The sequence below is a fragment of the Vigna angularis genome, chromosome 3 (assembly GCF_016808095.1).
Source record: "Vigna angularis cultivar LongXiaoDou No.4 chromosome 3, ASM1680809v1, whole genome shotgun sequence".
Lineage (NCBI taxonomy): Eukaryota > Viridiplantae > Streptophyta > Magnoliopsida > Fabales > Fabaceae > Vigna > Vigna angularis.
The window spans coordinates 17,361,283-17,386,277 of NC_068972.1; the positions used below are offsets into that span (position 1 = coordinate 17,361,283).

General features: G+C 32.9%; 2 protein-coding genes and 1 long non-coding RNA gene across 4 annotated transcripts; 2 read left to right on the forward strand and 1 right to left on the reverse strand.

Moving 5' to 3' along the window:
• The first annotated feature begins 7,058 nt into the window (after positions 1-7,058).
• On the forward strand, positions 7,059-18,469 carry LOC108325919 (uncharacterized). The gene is made up of 8 exons (XM_017559060.2): positions 7,059-7,718; positions 7,799-7,866; positions 8,266-8,332; positions 8,477-8,631; positions 8,741-8,817; positions 15,661-15,729; positions 17,188-17,288; positions 17,983-18,469. The coding sequence occupies exons 1-8, from the start codon at positions 7,467-7,469 to the stop codon at positions 18,289-18,291; spliced, it is 1,098 nt and encodes a 365-aa protein (XP_017414549.1). The 5' UTR covers positions 7,059-7,466; the 3' UTR covers positions 18,292-18,469.
• Positions 18,470-19,586: 1,117 nt separating this feature from the next.
• On the reverse strand, positions 19,587-21,235 carry LOC108325918 (pentatricopeptide repeat-containing protein At1g02370, mitochondrial). 2 transcript variants are annotated; one of them, XM_017559059.2, is made up of 2 exons: positions 20,911-21,235; positions 19,587-20,837 (listed from the first exon to the last, which is right to left on the reverse strand). In XM_017559059.2, the coding sequence occupies exons 1-2, from the start codon at positions 21,151-21,153 to the stop codon at positions 19,602-19,604; spliced, it is 1,479 nt and encodes a 492-aa protein (XP_017414548.1). In that variant the 5' UTR covers positions 21,154-21,235; the 3' UTR covers positions 19,587-19,601. The 2 variants fall into 2 exon arrangements, with proteins under 2 accessions (XP_017414548.1, XP_052731229.1); XM_052875269.1 differs by having other exon boundaries at positions 19,587-20,782; positions 20,911-21,209.
• LOC128195984 (uncharacterized) lies at positions 21,107-24,793 on the forward strand. Its single transcript, XR_008248001.1, has 3 exons — positions 21,107-21,243; positions 23,646-23,716; positions 24,087-24,793. It is a non-coding gene; the product is annotated as an uncharacterized LOC128195984 (long non-coding RNA).
• Positions 24,794-24,995: the final 202 nt, after the last annotated feature.

Below are 24,995 nucleotides of genomic sequence, written 5' to 3' on the forward strand. Positions count from 1 at the left end.
CTACCATGTTCATTGTGATTAAAATCACTCCAATTACATTATACTTAGTCCTAGATATGTTAATCTCGACATTTGCACAAAGTTTGGAATAATGTACAAGTTATAAAAAGCAACAAATAGATGATTATTGAAGGCAAAAAGTTTCCATGAACTAGCTCATAATTATACAAGTCTTGGCCTAAATGTATTTTGGCCTTTACAAAAAAAAATACAAAACAATATATAACAACAAATATTGTCATCTTATCCTATAGTCTTCGGTTCTTTTCTTCATTGACTTAAGTTTTGGCACTAGCACCATGATGTTTAACAGTAGGAAAAGATTCTTGTATAGTAGAAGGTGAGGGCATTTTGGTCGCTGTAGGGGAATGCACTTGAGTATCCCTACGAGTCCGTTGTCGGCATCCTCAAGGGTGACATTTGCATCTGCTTCGATAATCTCATTGACATCCATAAGTGCACATCTAATCTTATGTCTTTATTCACTTCACTTCAAAACACTCATCCCTTATCGATATCTTGAAGAGAAACTCCTTAAAGCCCTACTAAAATCATTATTATGTTCAGAAAGAACAAGCTTCCAGTAATTGAAAAATTCAACCTCAACATTTTCTCGTTCCCTCTTTTCCTTAGCCAATGTCACATTCAATTCCTTCTCCTTGTCCTTACCCTTCTTCTTTGATTCAAGGCAACAATTTTTCTAACTCTAATAATTTTTTTCCAGTTCAACCTTTTTTGCCTTCATAACCTCGTACTCCTTTTCTAGGCCCTCCTTGTCAACGACACATTTTTCTTCAAGACCACAAATTCATTGACCATTTTTGTCTTCCCTTCATCCTTAATCTCCTTCTTTAACAACTTGGTGATCATGTGGTCATGAGAGATCGACTATGAAGTTCGAGATATGCCTTTATCAAGACCTTTGTATCACTATCTTCGACCAATCGCATTGGTCATCATTAAAATTGAACTGAAGGCATTGTTTCATACTCAATTAAGGACCAATTAATGCCCTATAGTTATCAGCATTATAACTAGAACTTCCCTCAGGCAGGTTCAGTTTAGTCTGTAACTTCTTCTTGTCCTCCTCCTTCGGATCTTTGAAGGCTAAATCTTCTTATAAGCAATAACACGAGGAGGGAGGATATCCACAATCAACCCATTTATCATAGGAACGAATGACCTTCTCCTTGCTTGTCGCCAGTAATATCTTATTCGTCAAGTTATAAAAGAAATCACCCATCCAAACCTTTTGTGTGTGATAAGCCATCACTCTTGCAAAGGATGAAACATAGTTAGATTAGTTGAATACCAATCTATCATGAACTTGAAAATGTTTACTTACCATACATATCATTCAAGGGTTGGAAGATAAGTATATCTTAACAATCTCGCTAATAGGAAGCCGAAGGGGAAGTTCATTCAGTAGTTTGAAAATTTTTTTATTCTAATTAGTCATGTCTTTTCTCAGCCATTCCTAATACCTAGTTAGATTTTCAGTCTAATAAAAAGGAAAGTTAGTCTAATAAAAAGGAAATCTAGAATTATTATTCTCATAGTAAAAATGAGATAGACCATTGTCAATCACCGTGACCTAGAAGAAACCATTTTTAAAAGTTCTTGAATGATTCAAATTAAGAACCTAGTAAGCTTGTCCCATACTAACTGACTAAAGAAGGTCATGTAACTGGATGTCGAGGTTGTGTGCTATAAAAATGCAAAAAACATTGAGATGTAGAGTTTAGAGCTAAGGTTTCACAAATAGGCATAGGAAAATGATTAACACATCTGAATTTTTTACATTCATTTGGCACTACCCTTATTTACTTTTTACTCTCTTCTTTCCTGAAAAAATACAAAACTCTACACTTTTATGACCATTTTACGCTCATACTTTGTGTCAAATGAATGTAAAAGTATGTCATGATACCATTATTTATACGCATAAATGCTTCGAGATAACTTTAACTATTCAGATGAAGTTTGATGGGTACATTCAAAATGTGCTGCACACCCATAGTAAACTCATCAAACAGTAATTGGACATATACTTAGATAAAAAAAGACATATACACATAAAAAAATTCCTTTGAATAACCCTCTTGGTCATGAAAAACATTATCTACGGTATTCGCTCTTTTGAGAAATATAATGTCCTTGACCTCACACTCTTTTATATATATATATATATATATATATATATATATATATATATATATATATATATGTGGTGTTTAGCCAAAATCTTAACATGGAAGACCACTTAAATTTGGAAGTGTATTGTTTTACTTTAGGATCAATTCATTTATATCATTTTCTCTTTTATCAATACGACTCAATTACCTCATTGGCCAACTTTATTCTTTTCTCGATCAAAACCTCTTGGTTCACATGGGAAAACCCTTAATAATGACTAGACAAAGAACTACTACTACTTGGATTTGGGTTATCCTTAACAAACATATTAGAACTATTAGAAGACATACCTGATTCTAGTCGGCAATATGATGTTAAGAACTTTTGAAATAGATTATCAACAATAAAGAAAGAATGCTAACGTAAGTGATCAAATGAAAAATGTGTACTTTATTTATAGCACAATCATGGAAACACTTCATCTTCCACCTCTATAATCCCAACCATCAGATAACAGTCAAAGGTTACACCTTTACATCCTCCCAACGTCACATCATTTCCTTCATGCCTGACAACCATCAAATCAAATCTCTTCTTTGTTATGCTTCTTGAGACTGGAGGCTATACTATACCTATAGAGTCAGATGACCAAAGAAATGTAATTTTTCTTTGCACATGATAACTAGGCCGTAGACTATCATCATAGCAACATCTCGTAAGACTTCAACATGTAACATTTTAAGCTTGGGAACCAATGAATTATAGACATCTAGCCGTACCTCGACCATTCAAGTATAAATATTATATTTGTTGGAGTACATCTCAATCATGTAAGTCGACATATACTCGGTCCAAATGTATTTGACTAAAAAAGAACTACACTAGTTAAATTATTAATATTAATAAATTATGATTAAATTATGAATAAAAAATCAAAACAAGATTGCTACCCAATTAATAGATAAGGATCTATAAGCAAAATATATATATATATATATATATATATATATATATATATATATATTAATTACGTTCATTATTATAATATTTATTATAATATGACACATTTAATTTATTTAAGCATCAAAGTTTTTCAGACATAATTTCCTATTAGGGTTAGAATACGAAAAAATAGTAGCTGGTGAAAATGTTTGTAGAGAGTATTATTGATTTCAGGGGAAAGAAAAGATACCCAATGCACGATAGATGATGCACACCTTCAACCCAATAAGCTTTCTCTATTTTACACCATGAATGCATTGAATTCTGTTATGACAATGCTAATTGTTAAATCATTGAAATGAACTTTCTGTACGCCTTTTCTACGAGATCAAACAAAGCTTTCATAACAAGGAAATGTCTTGCGCACTTAGAAACAGGTCGAGCGAATGAAAACATTTGAAAGTGATACAGCAAAATATTTTAATTTACGACAACACAAATTATTGTACTAAAAAATACACACAAACATGTTCTCATGATGTGTTTCAACTATGAAGACCACATCGTTATAAAGATAATATCACGTTCCATTAATTTTACTTTTGCATCACTGATCTCTTTAAAAAAATCCCTTTTCTTTATTTTTGTTTGTTTTGATAGTTATATAGTCTTAACATAAAATGTAGTCAGTCCCTCAACGAAGAATTATGTTATCTTATTATTATCTTGTGCAAACTTCACACTTACAATTTACTTGTATTAATTCTTTTATAACCCTCTTTCATTAATTAGTGTGCATCACGCTCCACTTATTTTAAAGAAACAATGTTTTATTTTGTATATAAAAAAATCCCTTAAAGTGCTTTTAAAAGATAAAGCATTTTTTAATAAAATATTAACCGTTCCCACTAAGCAATACACAGGTGTCAGTTGTTTCAATTTATTTGAATTGGCATGTTGGGTGTTGGGTTATATCACTTCAAGTGTAGTTTGTTGGGTTAAAATAGGACAAATATCATATAGATATAACATTTGTAATATAAGAGTTATATTAAAAGATAATTTATCTAATTTATTAAGATAAAATTTCAATTTAATTAAATAAATACCAAAATATTTAAGAAATTTAATTTAAGTTTAATCTGGGGTTCATTAAATTATTGGTCTAAACTATCTTTATATGGGATGCTAAAACTATTCCATTAGCTAAAAATTAGTTATCTAATATTTAAATTGTAAACAATTTAAATTTAAATAATCCCCTTAATTTTTAAAAATTCAATAATCTACTTAATCAGCCAATGTTAAGCCCTGCATTAATTTATATTAAAGATTCACATTAATTATCGCATTAAGTAAACCCAGAATTTTGCAAGAATAACATACAGGTAAACTTTAAAATCAGAAATTTAATAACTTCAGTAATTCATTGCGGTAGTTTGAGCTTGGTAACTCAAGTTTTGTTCGACAATTCTGGCTAGTTGGATAATTTTGGACATTTTTTTTTAATTAGCATACTTCTCACAATTTTTTTTATAAAAATATTTGACTTATCTTTATTGTCCACCTCAGCATACTTTTTACATTTAAATTATACATTACTCGTATTTAAATTTACTCAGCAAAGACAAATGTGTTTAACAAAGTGATTTATGTTTATATTTATATTTATATTTTATTACATTGCATAAATTCCCTACTCTAATATAAATTTCTCGTATTGATTATTTGAGTCTTTTATATTGGTTAATGAATTGATATGAAAAGTGAGGAAATTTCAATATTTGTAAATATTTTGTTGTAGGAAATGAGTTTTTAGAGAGTGAGAGGATTATATAGTGACTGAATAGAATGTTATTTCTATATTGTTGGCAACTCTAATTGATGAAATGTGATATTTCATATTGATCAGAGAACTATAATCATTATAGAATGTGATGTTTTTCTTTTAAAGTATTACATTCTTAAAAAAATTCAATAATAAAAAACCATGTTGGGAAACTTGATGTATAGATCTACAAAAATGTTGACATTAATCAAAGTTTCTACATCGAAAAAGATGTAAAAATAATTTAGGTCTCAAAATCTAAAACATGAGAAACAGTTATTTAAGATACTAGAGAACTCAAATTGAAATACATGTACAAGATTCTAAGTAGATATGAAATAAAGAGAATAAGGTAAGAGAGTGGAAAATGAAAGTAAATATGATTTGTTTGAATTAAAGGGAGATCGGGAAATGAAACAAATAAAGAAAGGAAAAGATAATGAAAAATGAAGTTGTTAGATTACGATAATATGATTGAAAAGTTTTAAATAGATGTATTGACTTGATAGAATAAATTTAATTGTATACATTTAAAGAATAATTTATAAAATATAAATTTAAAATAAATTAATGTTAAAATTAATTTTTGAGAATATAAATGAAAGCTAAAATACAAATTACTATAAAAATTTAACAAACAAAAAACTATATTTAAAAAAAATTATCCTGATAAATAATAAAAATTTAAATTAATTATTTCTAATTTTATTTATTATTTCAATAGTTTTTATTTTAATTATTATGTTTTTACAATACAAAATATATGTTAAAAATTTGTTTTATTTTATCAACTATTTTAATATTTTTTTTATTTTATCAACTATTTTAATATTTTTTATTTTAATTATTCATTTATTATATTTTAGTATAATATTTTTTAAATATTTAACTATTATCTAATGTTCAAAAGTCGATTATACATAGCATATAATTATTATGATTAACTTCCTTCATAAATCTTTACATTACAGTAAAAAAAGTCTAACAAAATAATTTTGTCTTGTTTTATGTGGATTTCATCTTTCAATACATTGACATTTTATCACTTTCTAAAGTTGTAGATCCAAATATACATTAATAGTGAATTATAATTAATGTAAGAACTTCATGAATGGAAGTAGATCAGGAGTAAAAAAATCTAAGAAGAATCAATCATGGCGATAACAAAAGGGATAGAGTGGAAAAGAACAAGAAGAGTGACAATAATACAACATGTAGAAAGAGATGAAAATTGGTAAAAGTATGCAAAGTGAAAAGGTAAGAAAATAAGATAATGACATGATGCCACTGAGAAGAGAAATGAGAATGAAATGAATAATGAGAAATCATATACGATTTTGCAGATATATTTTAAAAAAACTTTAATACATACTTTATGCTATTGTGTCTCAAGGCACAAAATATAATGCGATACATATTAAGTTATTCTTTAGTTTGATTTTAATTTCTTTATGCAATTTCGTATGTTTTGTTTTTGTTTAATATATTTTTATTATGTAAAAGTTTTTAATCTCTCTAGCTTATCAAATATTGGTTCGAATGCACATTGCTGGTAGAAAAAGGTTAAATTGAAAGTAGATTTTAAAATTACAAGTACTAATGTTTTCTTTAATCAAATATATCAACCAGAATTAAATTAAAGTAGACCGTAGGGATTAAAATATGTTTGAATTCATACCTATAATTTAAAAGAATTATTATTGGCTCGATTTTATATACGAACTTTGGGAAGTTTGAATGAACTACATTGTCTTGTAATAATAAGTGTTTTACGCGTTATTTCTATGCAACGTGAATAAGCATACTAAAATCAGTATTTAGATATTTCATTGGTTAAGTAGAGGTTAGTACGTCTTAACGAAATAGTACATAAGGATTGGTGGTGTTGATATGGAAGATAGTACGTTAATATATTACTTTTTATGTATTAACTTTTTACATGGGATAAGATGGTTGTACACACACAAAAATTATAAAAAGACTAATGATATTTTACACGTTATTTTTTTAACATTAATTATTATTATTTTTCTTTTATAAATATAAAAATCCACCTTTTTATAATTATTTTACTCTTAGAATAATGATTCTTAATGAATGGTTAGTTTAACTTAGTTGTATGAGTAATTGAAGTAGTATACTGGAAATATATAATATTAATTAGTTGAATAGTTAAAGTAAGAGAAAATGAGAGAATGGTTTTGAGAAGATGGTCCTGAAAGAGGCGAAAGGCAGAGTGAAAGTGGCGATGAAAAGGGGGAAAACGGTGCGTCACATCAAATGAAATGAAATGTGTTAATGGTATGTGATCTAATCTAAATTTTGAATAAAGCATAGTCACACACAACAAAAGTCAAGAGCCGCGCCAATCGCGATCTTTCCTTCCTTCTTCCCTTCACTAACCCACCGGCCGCCACACCATACCACGGAGTCAACCTTCTACAATCATAGCCATTTTCATTACCACAATAACTGTAAAATCTTTCATAACAAACACGTGTCTTCATTCTTCAATCATCACTTCTAACTGCTCACACGCACGCCACCACTCCATTCCACAATGCTTCGTTACCTTTTGCTGTTGTTCTTATTGGGCCTGGGAGCCCGGGTGGAGTCACACGAGGAATCGGGCCCCTGGAGCTGCAACTCCGAGTCCGAGATCCGAGTCGAGGCCAATTTCAAACCCGGCGTTATTACACTGGATGGCCACGCCGACGATTGGAAGGACATTGATGCGTCCTACTTCCCCCTCCTCCCCGCCCTCGACCCTGACGCTGAGAATGAATTCAAAGGTGGAAAGATGAGCGTTAAGGTATCGCACTCCATCCGCTTCAGTTAACTTTCGTCATTTTTTTTTCTTTATTATTTTTCTCATTTTTTTTTTTGTTGCAGAGTGTGCATGATGGCCGCGATATCTTCTTTCTATTGCAAGTCGACGGTGATTATGCGTACTCCAAAGGGTAATAATATGCCCTCACACGCATATAAAAAAAACTTCTGGCTAGTTTAGCTTGTTTGTTTTGATACTGAACCAAACTTATTTCTGTTGATAATGTTTTGAAATTTAATGTTAAGGTCCGATATGTTTGTAAATAAGAGAGGATACATCATAATTGTGAGTTTCATTTAAACTTTACTTACATCTTATACGATTTAATCATATTATCGAATTAATCCTATTTATTAACATGATGCTCCACTGAGGTGAGTTCCTGTGTAATGGCTGTATAACAACGTTTTAGATCCATGTTACTTATAAATTAAGTTCTTTATATGTATTATCATTTTCTTCTTTTTTTCTGTGTATGGTAGTTTATGACGAGATTTTGTATGGTTGGTGCATTTGTTTTGCAACGCAGTGAAAGCAAGAAATGTCCATCTGTTGCTCTCATGTTTCAGATTGGAGATGGTGCCTCTTATCATAATGTAAGCTGATGGCACTGAACAATAGTTTGTTCAAATGCTTTCCAAGTTTTGCGGTCTTTGTTGCTTTCAATTATAATCCTGATCCTTTTATCAAAATATTTTTATGAAACATTATTTGATAAAGATTGTGTCGATTGTTATAAGATGGGTGGCTGTGAGGAACATTCAACCTCATGCACTAACAAGACCTGCAAAGGTCATGAAGTTGACATTATGCACTTTTCCATAGGAAGTGCTATTCCAGGACGGCTTTATGGCGGCAATCCCTTGGACAATAGGGATGGAAATGGTGGCGACAGGTGATGTGTTGAAAAGTTTCTTAACTTGTACTGTATTGTTTGACAATTCATGATAGCTCTTTTTTTTGCTGGATGTGTTCATTCAGTTTCCTATATTTTGGTGGTACAGGTTTGGTCACTTGGTTGATCTGTATGCCTGGAATCCACATTGTAGATACTTGGATGGAACTGGTCCTCCAGGTTCTGGTATGTACAAGGGCAACACCATTAATAAGAATTATTTGCTTGTATGACTGAAAAAACAGCTGAATAGGATTGAAACACCCTGTGGAATTATCACAGAGGCTTCCTAGAAATTTGAAATTACTGGTCTGTAGTTACTTCCATGACTTCACTCTTGTTCACTAACCACATCTTCCTTCATACTTATGCCCATTATTCTGGTGTTCATGCAATTCTTTAAGTGGAACATGGTTTATTCTTCTGTATACATTTTCTATTATCATATTACTTGTCTTTTTCCCCTTCCAGTGTTGTCTGTATTTTCTATTGTACGTTATTTAGTTTGCTTACTTATTAATATCCTTAACAGTTTACTCACTTTAGCCATATAAAAAGAAAATATTTATATCTTGTTTTGAACCATGCACGAGGTGGTTCATTATTTTATTCCTTTAGCATAGCATTGGAAATTAAGGTTCACGCTGATATTAATCTCTTCTAAATTTGCTCCTTGGTTTTTCTTCTCAGCAGTTTTTGTAAAGTAATTTATCTTTGCCCTACAAATCCCAATTTAAAATTGATGTAACTTTACATATGAAAATGATTAAGTAGTGATTTTGGCATATGTATGATGCGTCTTAGATTACTTTAAGATGACTTCATTCACATTGGAAGAAAGGGATGTGCCAAAATTAATTAAGGCATCTCTTATCCGTATATTAGAGGACAAGATGTAGATATAAGTGCTGTTAATGCTATAAGATTACATAAGACAACTTTTAAGTTCCTAAGTCAGGTGAAGGTATTAAGTTTTAAATGGCATGACACAAGATGGACAAGTGCTGTTGTTGGGCCCACAGTTCATAGCACTCAACACAATAGCACCAAGCAGTATTTCATTGAAATCATAATATGTCCTACATCAGTTACTTTATACTCAGTGGTATTTTCATAATCTTAAACATATAATATTTTCTCTTTGTATCTAAAATGATGTGTGGAGCATAACATATCCAGTCTCGTAATGGCAAACCAATTTACATTATTTTCTTTATCTGTAGAAAAAACATCATTTCAGCTAGTATATCAAACAAAGATTTATTTTACTAGGTGAAATTAGTCACATGAACAAAAGTCGTTGAAACTTCAAAAATTATTGTTCCAATATACTTGTCTTAACCTGTCGTGATGCCTTTTTTGGAAAAAAATTGAAATGGAGTCCACAAGTTCCAAAGTCGATAATACAATTGAATATGGTGAAAACTCCCTTGTGTTCAATATACACATAGGATCCTCTATTTATAATAGAACAAATATGGACTAAGCCCAAAATACAAATAAGAAATAATAACAAACAAACTAATAAAGATAAAATATAAAGATAATATATCTAACACTCCCCCTCAAGCTCGAGCATACAAATTGTATGTACCAAGCTTGGAACAAATAAACTCAATTCGAGGACCCCTTAATGACTTGGTCAATATATCTGCGAGTTGATCGTTTGACCCAACAAACTCAATACATATTTCTTTAGTCAACAACTTTTCACGAACAATGACAATCAATCTCTATATGTTTAGTCCTTTCGTGAAACACTGGATTTGATGCAATTTGGAGATCAGCTTGATTATCACAATACATCTTCATAGTAGGGATGTCACCGAAGTTAAGCTCTTGAAGGAATTGTTTCACCCATATAACTTCACATGTGAGTGACGCCATCGCCTTATACTCGGCTTCAGCTGTTGATTGAGCTACTATATTTTGTTTCTTACTTTTCCATGAAATAATGTTTCTTCCTAGAAAAACAGAATATCATGTAGGAGACCGTCTATCAATAGGCAAACCTGCCCAATCTGCATCACAATACCCAGAGACCTGAATGCTTCCTTTATCTTCATATAACAATCCTTGCTCGGGAGCCTTTTTGATATACCTTGTAATGACAATATCATCAACATATACTATTAAGTAAACAACCGAATGGTCTGCTTCACTATGTTTTAGCCCAAATTTTTCAACAATGGAGCTAAACTTTCCAAACCAAGCACGTGGTGATTGCTTGAGGCCATATAGAGATCGATGCAATTTGCATATCCTGAGTTCTTCGACAACAGATTGGGCTTCAGCCATGAAGGACACCATATCATGGTCGGCCATTTTAAGAGATGCAATAGAGACGTTGCATATCGTTGGCATAGATGCTTTGAGCTTTCTTCCAAAAGGAGTGACAAGTTTTGAAAGCCCTCAGAGATATAAGAAGTTTAGGTTCCACTAATTGCCATAATAGGGCACACAACTAGAAATCTGCTTGTTTCCACTGATCAACTATTTTAGCAGGCACATGGCTTCCATCTCGCTCAAGGTGGTCATAATGCCCTTGGCCAAGGAACCACATTTCAACGGCAGCAGACCATGATAAATAATTTTTTCCATTTAGCTCCTCGGAGGTAATGGATGGGCTTTCGGAGAAGGAAAAAGTATTGCCATACGCCATCTTTGACGAAGACGAATCACACCAGCGAGGAACAAGAAAACCCTAAGGGTTTAGACGGACAAAACTGTGACGACAGCCGGTGGTGGATGGCCGGCGGCGGGCGATGGCGGATAGCGACACCAAACAAATGATACGAGACAGAAACCAGAGCAGGATCGACCCGCTCTGATACCAAGTTGAATATAGTGAAAACTCCCTTGTATTCAATATACAAAGGGTCCTCTATTTATAATAGAACAAATATGAGCTAAGTCCAAAATACAAATAAGAAATAATAACAAACTAACTAATAAAGATAAAAGATAAAGATAATATATCTAACAAATACTTTGGAAATGGTGACCCTAATGATATCAATGGATATGAGATTGAAATATTGGTGCTAAAAGGGGAGTTTAGGCTACTTTTATTCAAAACTCTCACATCATTTAAAAGACGAGGCTAAGGGAAGTTACAAATACCCTTCTTAGTTAACCCACCATTGATGCACCTTTTCAAAACAAAATTGTGATAGAGCCACTGAATTTAAAACCAACAATAACCTTGGTGTGGTAACTATGTCAACAAGCTTGAGGTCGGAACAATTGAATATCATGTAATCCTATTAATAGATGTCCTTGTACTCTCCCTTGCCTTTTTAATTATTTCCAATGTCTTCTATACGTGTCCAAACCACCTTACTCGATTTTCTATCTTTTTTCTTTTAATTAGTTCCATATCATTATCGTTTTGTGTACACTCATTCCGTATCTTGTCCTCTTATATTATTCCTACCTTTTTCTTGTTATCCCTATAAAGCTCAAGATTGATATCATAAAGTATAGTTAGATGCATATAAGTACCATATAAGTTGTCCTTGAACTATAGTAGGTACTTTGCACTCACAAATGATGTTCAATGACTTTCTTCATTTGAGTCAACCCATTTATATCCTGTGGGTGACAACCTTGTTAATTTCTTCATCATTTTGAAGTATTTGAATGAAATATTTATACCTATAATCTTGTGGTACGACATCTTTCAATTTTACTTTTGTTGAAATGTTAACTCTCACATTGAATAAGAATAAACAAGTGAAGTGTCATATGAATGAAAAAAAATGCAATTCTAATACCTTTGTTGAATATCCTACATCAATTAGATATAAAGCCAAATTATACTATACAAGAGGGTGAAAACCTCAACTTACAAATCAGTTTTGTGAAGTTGAGTTAGACTTGAAGTCTATTTTCTAAGATGGTGTCAAAGTTAATCTTATAAAGGGTTCTATGGCCATCACGCCACTTGTTATCAGACCACTCATAAATATATAGTCCTATGCTTGAGATGTTTAGTCCCCAACGTGAGAAAGTGTGTTGGAAATCTCACCTTAACTAGATATGACCTAATTATTGTATGTAAGTGGGTTCAAACCACACCTTCAAAGTTGGGGGTTAAGTTAGGACTAAATTCACATTTTAAAAACCTTAAAGTTTTTTATTGAATGTGGTGTCATGTTCACTCGTGTAGTTCTCATGGCAGATTGAGGGAATCTTTCAATTGTTTTATCCACTTGGATTCAAATTTAGTATTAGGTTGATGGTTGACTCATACAAATATAAAGAAATTAGTGGTGGATCTATGGATAAAAATTCTTTGTATTGAAATTCTCTCTGACAATAGATCTATGTACAAATGTCAAATGTTGTGTTCAATTGATGTGAGGAAATAATTATTCAAGTGGCTATAGTGTATTGACAATAATGACTGAGCTTTAGGGCCACACAACAATGCAAGTATTATAGCATATTGGCAATACTGTCTAAGGTTTAAGGACCCATTGAATTGTCAATGATAGAAAAAGGTTTATGCTCAGGAGAGACCATACCATGTGAAATAAATGCTCACTTGAAGAAGAAATTTTTGGAGCACAAGTGTGAATATAATGTTTTTACATTTAAGAACGAACAAATTGAGTACATGTAAGTGAAATGAACCTACAAACCTAATGCCTTCAAGCTTTAGATTTGTGGTGTCAAATTCTCTTGTATAGTTTGCCCTTGATCCACTGATAGATATATTCCTAGTGTTTTATGCCATTAGATTCCCAACAATTTCCAAGTCATATTCTTATTGTCTTTTGTTCAAGTTACAATGTGTATACTTTGTTAGACTCATACTTAAGTGAAAAGCTTTTGTCTTCAATTTTATTTTCAAAGCTAAGTTTAAGTTTAACAACTTTCCTTGATTAAAAAAACTGCGTAATTTGTAGAAAGGAAGGCAATTTGGAATAATCCTTTGTATGTCTCTAGCAATCACATTCAAGACTAAGTAAAACAAATAAGGACTTAAGGTTGAGCCTTTTTGTTGTCCTATCACCATCCAAAAGTCCTTCATATTTCCTCATGCAGTTTTCACTCTAGTGGTTATCATATCATAGATTTCTTTTGTAGATTTGATATAGGTCATGAAACATCTTTCTTTTCCAAAGTTATTCACTACACTTCTCTTGATACTCGATTACAAGTTTTCTCAAAGTCAATAAAACTTATATGCAAGTCTCTTTATTTCAGTATCTTTTCATCTACCTCGTAAAATATAAATGAGTTCTGTTGTAAACCTTCCTAGTATTTCTGTTGACTCCCCATAAGTGTTTTCGAAATCTCTTACTTCAGTATCTTTTCATCTACCTTCTAAAATGTAAATGACTTCATTAGTAAACCTCCCTATTATAAAAGTCTCTTCTCTTAAATCTATGCTTTACCACATTTTACATAATTTCTCAGTGACCCATAAGTTAAATCCTCTGTAGTTAACATAATCCCGCATATTATCTTGTTCTTGAATGTGCAAACTAAAGCTCTTTCTCCCCACTTAATTGACATCATAGATCTCAAACTCATTGGTGGGCTGATAAGCACCCAAACACTCGAGGAGCCTACCCTACAAAGCTAACAATTAAAGGGAGAACCAAACACTCATGCTTTATCTCATCCTTAGAGTGACATTTCAGCGTTAACCAGGTTTGATACAAATTGATAAACATCCAAACAGTTGGGGAACCCACCTCAAAAACTAGTTATTAAGGGGGAGAACCAAACACTTAAATACTCCATCAACCGTGCCACACTACTTAATATGGGACTTAGACACCCCCACAATATTAAAGTCCTATGGGACAAATGATACATTGTGCCCGTATGCACTTTTGAACTTCAACAAAAAATACCTTCTAGACCAACAACTTAACTATAATCCATCCTTTTCTGGGTCTTTTTTTGTCAGCACTTGCTACCAAACAAAATCTATTTCTGAACTTAAACTTCCTCTCCCATGAATGATTTGATGTTCCACCTCCTTCATGAAACAAATGTTCATAATTCTAAAATCTTAAGTAAAGAAATAAAAAGTAAACTGCTACCCCTTATATAGTTCTCTAAAACTAGAACCACATGAACTATAAATTGTGTTGCCTCACAGCTGTCCATTTAGATGTCTTCCTAGGAAAATCTTCTTGTGCAACGCCTTGAACTATAAATTATTTTTTTTCAAGTGCTTCAGAACCTACTTGTGGTGCATAACTACCAATAGTATTGATGGTCTCGTTTGCAACCAATAGTTCTAAGGTTCAAATTTGGCTTCAATTTTTTTACATCCACCAACCTCTCTTTCCAATCCTTGTCCACAACAATACCCACACTATTCTTCTCTCTAATTTTCCCGGTATACCAAATTTTAAATCCCGATGTAACTATGTAACTAACTCCTTAACATTTTCTCTAACCCATTTAGACTTTCGTCGTACATAATGTTAATCGTCTTCTGAATCATGGTGCCTACCACCTTTATAAACTTACCTGTCAATGCACCAATATTCCAAGTATAAAAAATCTCTGAACTAGCTCCTCCGTCCACATCTACATATGTTCTAGAAACTACGAGCATTCTTCCTTATTTGACACTATATATGGACATTGATGCTGTGACTCTAGATTATTTGGGTCTGTGCTCAAGTCATATATAGCTCGTTACCTCACCAACTAACATCTGAAATGAATCTCTATGAGAATTATGAATTAAATTTATGTCGGTAGATTTTGTTGACCTATTAATGTTTATGGTTTGAGAGTTACAATAAAATGTCTATTACTTCATAAGAATTGAAAAGAATGATAACGCATCTATTTTCAAAGAGTTAAAATTCTGAAAGGAAAGACACTTCCCTCCAGGCAATGAATTTTTCTTTCATTTGTGTATTATGACTTGGAATGTTGTGGGTTATATATATTTGACATTTTTTGTTTTCAACCCGTCACTTGTTGATATTTGGTAATCTTTATAACTTTTATCATTTAAGGTATATAGACTGACCCTTTTTCTGTTGTCAGCTAATGATTCTAGTGCGCAGAATGACTGGAAGGGTGCCTGGTGGCATAGTAGTTTCACGGTTCACTCAGGTGACTGATTCATTTTAGATTAAAAAACAAGTATTATGTCCTATCAATTAATAATAGTTGGAAGCTGAATTCATACTGAATTTTTGGTTGATAGTGACAGGAATGCCAAAACAATATTTTCTGAGCAGTAGTTAAAATATGTTTCCTTATACATACTACTTATGAAGTAAATGGTTCGTATATATGAGATAAAACATGCTTTGTACTGTGCTTCATTTATAATTTTTGTTTTATCTTATGTCAACAGCACTTGAAAATTTTCATACATGTTAGTGGCAGTTGCTTTCAATTGGTACCGTCTATGTAGGTCAATCTCCCACTAAGTGCCAAAAGTTCAGTGATCCATTAAAGAAGAAAATCCACTTTGTTTCTTATCTTGCCATACAAAATATCCCTTTTTTGGGGAGTAGACCCATATTTTCGTTCTTCGATAGTTACAAGCATCGTCACTTTAGTCTCTATTATTCAAGTTATCATCAAATCAGCCGTTCGTCGATGACATCTTGCTTGAGATCGAGAGACTAAATTGATTTGCATTGTTTAGGTGTTATGTTGATGTTAAAATATAAGGAATATTAAAGTGATAATCTTTTGCATTATTGAGGGGATTATTTTGATGATAAATGTCGAGTACAAAAAATACGGCACCTGTGTTCTCGTAGGACAAAAGTAGGGATTTATTCTATCTTTTATGCTAAAACATATTTTGTATTCTATATTTCTAGTGTATGAAACGCAGTAATGGACATAATTAGGTGCTGGGTCAACGGTAAGAATAGTAATTGATTATCTGGTTTAACCATGTGTGTGTACTAAAATACTTCCTATATATCAAAACAACAGTGTTTTTAGCTTTTGAAGTTATTTTTTCCAGTAATACCTACTCATATAAGTAAAAGTAATTAATATATTATTATTTATATTGAAAGAGAGATGACAGTAAGAAGTAAAGATATTTTTTTACTAGATTTTTATTATTTCTCCATCTCATGTAATTAATGTTTGTTTTTACCCAGATGAAAAGCAACAATAGATATACTACTGCTTTATGAAATGATTTTATTAGTAATTAGTTGTTTCTTAGTCAGGGTACCTTAAAATACTATAAATTTAAACTGAGGTAGTATAACAACAGGAACATAATAACTAACATAGTTTTGGTGTAATTCTTGTTAATATTATGTAATAGGATCAATAGATTCACACATTATTCTTTACTCATGGATAACACTAAAATTTATTGACCTCAGTTATTTTTCTTGGTGGTTCAGACCAGTTCAATCACTGCCTCTGATTTGTTGATTCGAGCTGTTTTTTGTTTTATTTTATTAGAGTACCTTAACTACATTGTCTTAAATCTGATCTCTCTGCTTTAGTTTTACCCTATCATTTAGTTTCTTACCATCTTTTTTTTCCTTCTATTTTATGTATTGGTACTCACATGCTTGTCTATAACAGGTTTCGTAGAGGATGAGAGTCCATATGCAGATAATGGAAAAAAGGGCAAATACTTTTTTGAATTTTCCAGGCCTTTGAGGACCATGGATCATCTTCAACAGGTTAGAACCTAGAAAGTAATACGACATTCAGAAGTTTTATTTGCTAAGAGCTTGCAATGATTAATTGATTTTTTTCCCATCAGCTCAATTATTTATTCTCAAGTTCTCTTTCAATTAATCTTTGGAGCCTTTTGTAAATCTAATAATGGTTTGTGGATGAAAAACAGAAGAACTTATTATTTATCAATTTTGATCAATGCTGGCACGGTGTATCCCAGGTCAAGCGATACAATATTTTTTCAATAGATTTCTATGCTGTTTTCTTGTTGAAACAACTTTGGCTTTGGATGAGACTGCTATACTGTATTGTTTGTTTTACCTTCTTCACAATTCAAACTTGGATTCTGAATACATGTTTATTGGCTATGGCCAAAAACTAAAACATATAGGATTTAGATCACTGCCTCTCTTTTTTTTTGGTTTTGTTTGGGGTGGGAGCATTGATGAAAAAGATGTTTTCAAATATATATGTGCTTGAAGGAATTTTTCTGAATCGTGTGGTTTTTGTTTTGACAAATTTTGTTTTTTTCTTTTAGTTTCTTACTAGCTAAGAACCCATTTTATAGCTTAATTAGAGAGAACTGGAAACCCAATGTATTTGTTTTAATAGTTCTGTACTGAGTAATATCTGTATTCCAAAGCTTCATTTATAAAATAACTAGCAAGTAAAATGATGCAAAATAATACCTTGCAGGACGTGCAATTTAACATCGGTGGATCCAGTAAGATGTCTGTTGCATTCTGGTATCCAGTAGATGGTCAGCCATGGCATGGTTCTGGACACTACTCTGTTAATTGTGATTGGGTTCCCATTGACATATCTGTTGGCGGTTCTTTGAGTGGCAACTCAGTAGATGCAGCATCAAGTAGCTCGTGGAATGTGGCTAGTGCCTTTTCCGTTATACTATCAGTAGCAGCACTTTGTGTGTCTGTGTTTGTGAGCTATCGAGTGTTCAATCCTAAGAGTGTTCCCTTTACACCGTTAGAGAACAATAACCTTTAAATATTGAACCAACAGCTTAAGTTTGAGATTGTACTATTCATTACGTTTGTACTAGATAGGTTTGTACTGTGTAGTGCTTTCTCTTTGCTCTATTTTTTTATTGTAACTGAAGCATTACTTTAGTTATTTTAAGCAGTGTCCAGAAAAGTATTAATTCATTATCTGCATTATGGAGTTCCATCCTCTTCGGCTTAGTTGCAATTGCAGTACTATTTGCTTTTCAGCATCATTCAGTACGAAATCGAACTTGAACTGGAATCCGGCCAAAGGAAGAGGATGATTTTGGGTTTATAAATAAAAACAAATGCGAAAAAAAATGGAAGCATGGCTCCTTTCTTTTTGGTACATGGTTGCATAACTTTGAGACTGGCTGTTGTTGAAAGGGATGGTTAGGTAAAATTCTTCTTTAGGTAACAACTTGACAATTTGAATTTTAACATTTCAAACAAAGTTTACATGAAGTTGTGGTCTATTTTCACTCCAATTAGTCTCAATTAAGTGATACATTGTTCAATACAAAAGGCATACAAAAGAGCAGTTAACTTGATATGATAATATGAGGCATAGGTGATATAATTGAACTTAACCGCTTGCTTATTACTGTATTAAGGTTCCAATTGAATAAAATATATTAGAAAATGTTCATTTATCAAAAGAAACTGCCATCCGTAATATCGACATAAATATAATGTTTAGTCGTGTTGGTTTCTGTATCAATGGTTTGGTTCTTTTATTTTTCTATTTTGTAAAATTAATATTTTAGTAGCGATGCTTACATTATTATTTGGTGAATTGTAATGGTTCCTGTGTTTTAAAAAATAGTAACTGTGATCGAGTAATTAGATATAGTCTTAAAATGAGAGAAGCACGTCGATGGCATCCACAAGTTATATACTCTTTTAAAAATTATGAAGCAAACATAAAAGGCCAAGAATTTTCGCCTCCCTATCAGCTTAACTTGAAACTGTTAGATACTTACAAGAATCGAAAAATACTTACAATATCACCGAAAAGGAAGATGAACTACAGACTTCAACCGTCTCAAATTTAAGTCTCTCTTGAAGGAGATCTTTACTAACAGTACTAATAGTTTGGCATAGTGCTGATAAAAACGAAGACCCAATTCATCACAATAGATTAATAGGTATCAGTATGGCATCCAAATGTTAGTGGTCCTAGACAAATTGAAAAACAAAATTAGAGTGAAATTGTTTTATTTGTGCCATGTTTCGAATGAAAAAATGATTTTCTATTTTTAGTTCTTCTATTTTGAAATAGAAAATACGGGAACGATAAAAATAAAATAAGAACTAAAGATATTTTCCAAATGAAGTATTAAAATAGTTCCAAATCTTATGAAAATAGTTCTCCTGCGCACGATAGTTTTGAGGATCATCTTCCTTCAATCTTGGATCAGTTTCAGGAGACGCTTTGGCCTCATTAATGCAAGTTTTAATCCAGGAATCATCAAAATTCTTAGCCTTGAGAATCTTACACAACTCATCAACACCATCCATATCCGTCTCTTCTTCGTAGTACTTCAGAAAAGCCTCAACAACTTGTCGTGAAAGATGCCATTCATCACCCTTGACTTCTGAAAGCGCTGCATCCAAGTGCCTCAGAGCAGCATCCAATTGACGTTTCTCCAAGAAATACAACATGAACATTTCCTCTATCCTAAACAAAGGGCTTTTGCTCCTCCTGCTAGCCCCCTCAAACACCAATGCAGCTTCTTCCACCATGTTCTGACCCAAATAAGCACTAACGCAGACACCAGCTAACTTCACATCATAGCTAACACAACTAGCTTCCCACTCCTTAAAGCATTTTGTTAAGCCCTCTATATCATTAAGCCTTCGGAGGGTACTAAGCATAACCATATAGCTAAAATTGGTCACAGGGGAGACAGACTTGAGGGAATTCCACACCCTATGAACTTCTCCCAGATTACCTGTCCCAGCGTAGAGGCCAAGCAAGAAATGGTAAGCATCACGCTGCCTTGGCTTCACTCGTTTCTCCAGCTCCTTAAGCATCATTTCAGCCTTCTCAAAGTCCTTAACCTTCACATAAATAGCAGCAAGGTTGCTGTAAGTCTGCCAACCAATTTTATCTTCAGTTTTCATCTCCTCATAGACTCTCTCCACCCCATCAAGATCGCCCAAAGAGGCGCATGCGTTCATCCAGACATGATACGTGAATGAAGACAAGGGAATGCTTCTCCTTTTCATTAGCTCCACCAGGTGAGGCACTTTCTGGGGTTCACCACTTCTCATATACAGACTCATCATATTGTTGAAAGCCAGAGAAGAGACATAACCCAATTCATCCATTTTGTCAAAATGACTCAATGCCTTGTCTTTCATTAGTTCCTTGCAGTAACAGTTCAAGAGAGCACCATACGTATACTTGTTCTTGGCCGGAGTTGGAAGACCACTGAAAAACTCTTCACCCGCAACCACCCCTTTGGTTTTGGACACAAGATCTAATTGCACTGCATAATTATCCCAGGAAAAGTTAATTTTCCTCATCTCCATCCATTTAATTATCTGCCATCATCATAAATTATAAACTTTAACATACATCAAAATCACAAAAATAATTTAAATTGACATTTTATACCTCGAGTGCATGCTGAAATCTGCGATACCTTCGGAGCTCCTCGACACATCTTTCGAGTTCTCTTTTTTTAATGGCTTTGCCTTGCATTACATGGTTGTCTAAAGTTTCCGACACGCTTCCTCCAGTCTTGCCCAACGCCGATAACATTCGATAGATGTTTGGACTTTTTGCTGGACTCTCAGCCGCCGTGCAAAGCCGCCGGAGTAGCAACCGTCCACCAGAAATCAGCCGGCCGAAATTCATCTCCGTTGATCTGGCATCGTCCCACAGCTGGTGCGGGTGCTATTAAAACCCGCTACACGGCGTCGTTTCGATTGTCACTTGAAATACCAGGTAACCGGTAACAATTGTGTGTACTTTAACCTAAGAGCCTGTAAATAAGAAAAGGTTGGTAGATGGAAAGATTGAAAATAAAGTATTAGAATATAAAGGTATTTTAAATTAATAAGATTATATTATTTCTAATGTTAAAAGTACATAATATAAATAAAAATTTGTAAACATGTTTCATTATCTAAAACATATATCATTTCTCTAAAACACTTCTTTTAGATTGTTTTTCCTTTTCTTTAAGTATTTTAATTCCTGAGTCATCTTTTTTATGGTCAGAAAATACTTTGATGATCACGACGGTGATATCTTCAACTTCATGCGATCAAAAATTTTAAAAGAGTAAATTAGTTTCTACTATTTTCTTGAGTTGAGCTTCTTTCTTGCATGTGAGAAGATTCCCTGATTGCATGCAAAATCCTAGAGTTCTTGTGTATTCTTTGATGATCATTGGTTCTAATGATATACTTGAATGAAAATTCTACGGTTTGTAGATATAAATAGAGTTTTTTTAGTTAAGGCAAGGATAATTGCTTTCTAGAGCCATTTGAGCTTTCCAACTAGGTAACGAAAGCTAATAATTGCTTTAATTTAGTGTTAATAAGTATGAATGTATGCTAGATAAGTTATGAGATTAAGGTTTGGTTGAATATGTTATCAATTGTGATTATTGTTGAATGATGTTGGTGTATTGATGAATGAATGTTGTCTATTGAAGCATAATGCTATGTATGATTGTCAATTGGTATCTGCTTTTGTACCATAGGGGCCGAACGGCCTTGGAAAGTGAGACATACCACGTGGGACGGACGACCCTAGAACATCTAGGACAACAGTACATTACCCAAACTGACAGATAAAGCCGAACGACCATATTCGACAGATAAGTTTTCTCTACAAGGATTAAGGTAAACGATGATTAAGGGTAATGCGCCAAGATTGGGTCGAGATTAAGGTACTACTAATCTCAAGCCCACCTCAAAAACTATAAATATAGGTCAAAGGTAAGAGGTAGGTGATCACATTTACTATACATTTAATACTATTGCTCTGACTTCCGTACGAACAATTTGCTGACCTAAGCATCGAAGAATCTTTGGGAGGTACCTCTCTGGACGGTTGGAGTGAAGACGAAGATTAGACGATTAGTTACCCGAACGACATTAAAGAGGAAATTGTGAAGGTGTTAGAAGTGACTCGACCCTATACACGAAACAACTTTAATCTTTAATGTTGTTGTTTTGAAGTTTAGTGAGGTATAAAGTTTTGAAGAATTTAAAGTAGTCAAAATGGAATGTGAAATGCTAGTTTTGGTCTTAAAAAAAGGGGTTTTGATAGGTGAAACTTTGAAGTAATGGTTGGATGGGTTCATTTAAGACTTGCTTAACTAGTTAGTTCACTAAAATTTGGTCGGTAGCATGTCAAATTTGTTGTATGTGTTTTTGGATAGTTAGGTTGATCTAATGGATAAATTCTCTAACAAAATGAGCCAATTGGTATCAAATTCGAAGGGTAAACATTTTTCAAATCAAATTTTGGTGTTAAAGATACAAGTTGGGTCATTGGAATGAGTTATGGGGGTATTTAGATCAAAGTATGAAGTTTCTGAACTTTTGGGGTGGCGCTTAGCGGCACCAAGCAATGCTCCAATGCTAGAAAATTGAGAGTTTTGGCACTTAGTTGCACTAAGGTGGCACTTAGGTGCCAAGTTTCTGAAAGGGTTGGTGCTCAACAACAGGGTATGTCGTTCAATGCCATTATGTTCTTCCCAAATTTGCTTGCTTTGAACTTATTATAACTCTATGGTTTCTTCAATGTTATTTTGGCATCTAAGCTTGATGTAAATGGTTTAGATGCATTTCAATGTATGTATGTTTGTAAAGCTATATAGAATTGACAATAAAGTGAATATCTTGTGAATGAAAATGATGAAAGTGTATTCAATTTTAGTATGTTGAAGGGGATTCCATGGGGAATAACCTTGTGTTGTGCTTGTGTAATGTATTGATGTAAGAGATTTGGAATGGGGGAATGTTTCTTACTCCAATAGTTATCCAAACTCAAGTAGAGAGTGGTAGTTATGTGGTGAGGAGTAGTAAAAGGTCCAAAACCTCAAGTATGTTTGACGATAGGTGTTTGACAAACTAACCTTGTGTGACAGTTTGGATGGTATGTTGTTTCACCACACATGTGCGGGTTCCCCAATAGTTCGACACCAATACATGTATGTGAATGGTGTCTAGAGTCTAGATATATGTAGGCAAAGTTGTACTTGGTTTTAATGGATGTGATATTGGACTTTTTATGTTTATGAATTTTATTAATGGTATATGTGATTCTTTTAAAATTAGTTTACCATGTTGCTTCTGTTTTTGTTTATTGTGTTTGATCTTTCTTCTTGACAGTAATCACCTGATTGGTGTGAGCAGAGAAGGATGTTTCAGTTGAGCAGACACTCAGAGTGGAAGATGTTGATGTATAGATAGTTAGACTTGTATTGTTTTAAATCATAATATTTTGTTGAACCTTTAGTTCAATGTTTACATAATATTAGAAATAGAACTTTTGTATATAAAGTTTGAATTATAGTTATATTTTTGGATAACGGTAATCACATTTTATATGTCCTTTTTTGTTAACCATTCTTGACTATGAAAGATGTGATAATTTCTCTTATGGTATTAAAACTATAATTTGGGATGTTGAAATTTGGTATTAAAACAGTTCTTCCTTAGAAAGATTGTAGGTTATTAGTGTACGAAGTTTTTGTTGTGTACTCTTAATTGTGTCTAAATAGTATTTCAGATTATTTGAGTTAAACTAATGACTTTTGTTTGTATGAGCAGAGTATGACACCTAAGCCTCCTCTTCCGTCACCCACAAATCTGGACATGCCAAATCTAGTAAGGATGATGAAATCCTTCGTGTTGGCAATGTAGCAACAAAATGCATCATTATTTCAGCAAAATATGGTAGCCTTACAGTAGTTAGAAGTTGTTAGGGTGTCAATTGAGACATCCTAAAGGCAGTACATGACAACTATGAACCATATGAGTGATACAAGGTCAGCAGTGGAGCTTTCTCACTCTCCTTTTTCTCAAGCTCAAGAATTTAGTTTGGAGATTTTTCTCACCATCATCCAGCTAAGTTTGATGACAAGATGAGTCATGATGAGGGATATGGAAAGTATTTTTGATCCAAAGAAATGTCCAACAGAAAGCATATTGTCTTTTTCTAAGTACTGTGTAGTGCTTTCTCTTTGCTCTATTTTTTTAATGTAACTGAAGCATTACTTTAGTTATTTTAAGCAGTGTCCAGAAAAGTATTAATTCATTATCTGCATTATGGAGTTCCATCCTCTGCTGCTTAGTTGTTGCAATTGCAGTACTATTTGCTTTTCAGCATCATTCAGTACGAAATCGAACTTGAACTGGAATCCGGCCAAAGGAAGAGGATGATTTTGGGTTTATATATAAAAACAAATGGAAGCATGGCTCCTTTCTTTTTGGTACATGGTTGCATAACTGAGACTGGCTCTGGTTGAAAGTGATTGTTAGGTAAAATTCTTATTTAGGTAACAACTTCCCAATTTGAATTTTAACATTTCAAACAAAGTTTACCTGAAGTTGTGGTCTATTTTCACTTCAATTAGTCTCAATTGAGTGATACATTGTTCAATACAAAAGGCATACAAAAGAGCAGTTAACTTGATATGATAATATGAGGCATAGTGATATAATTGAACTTAACCGTTT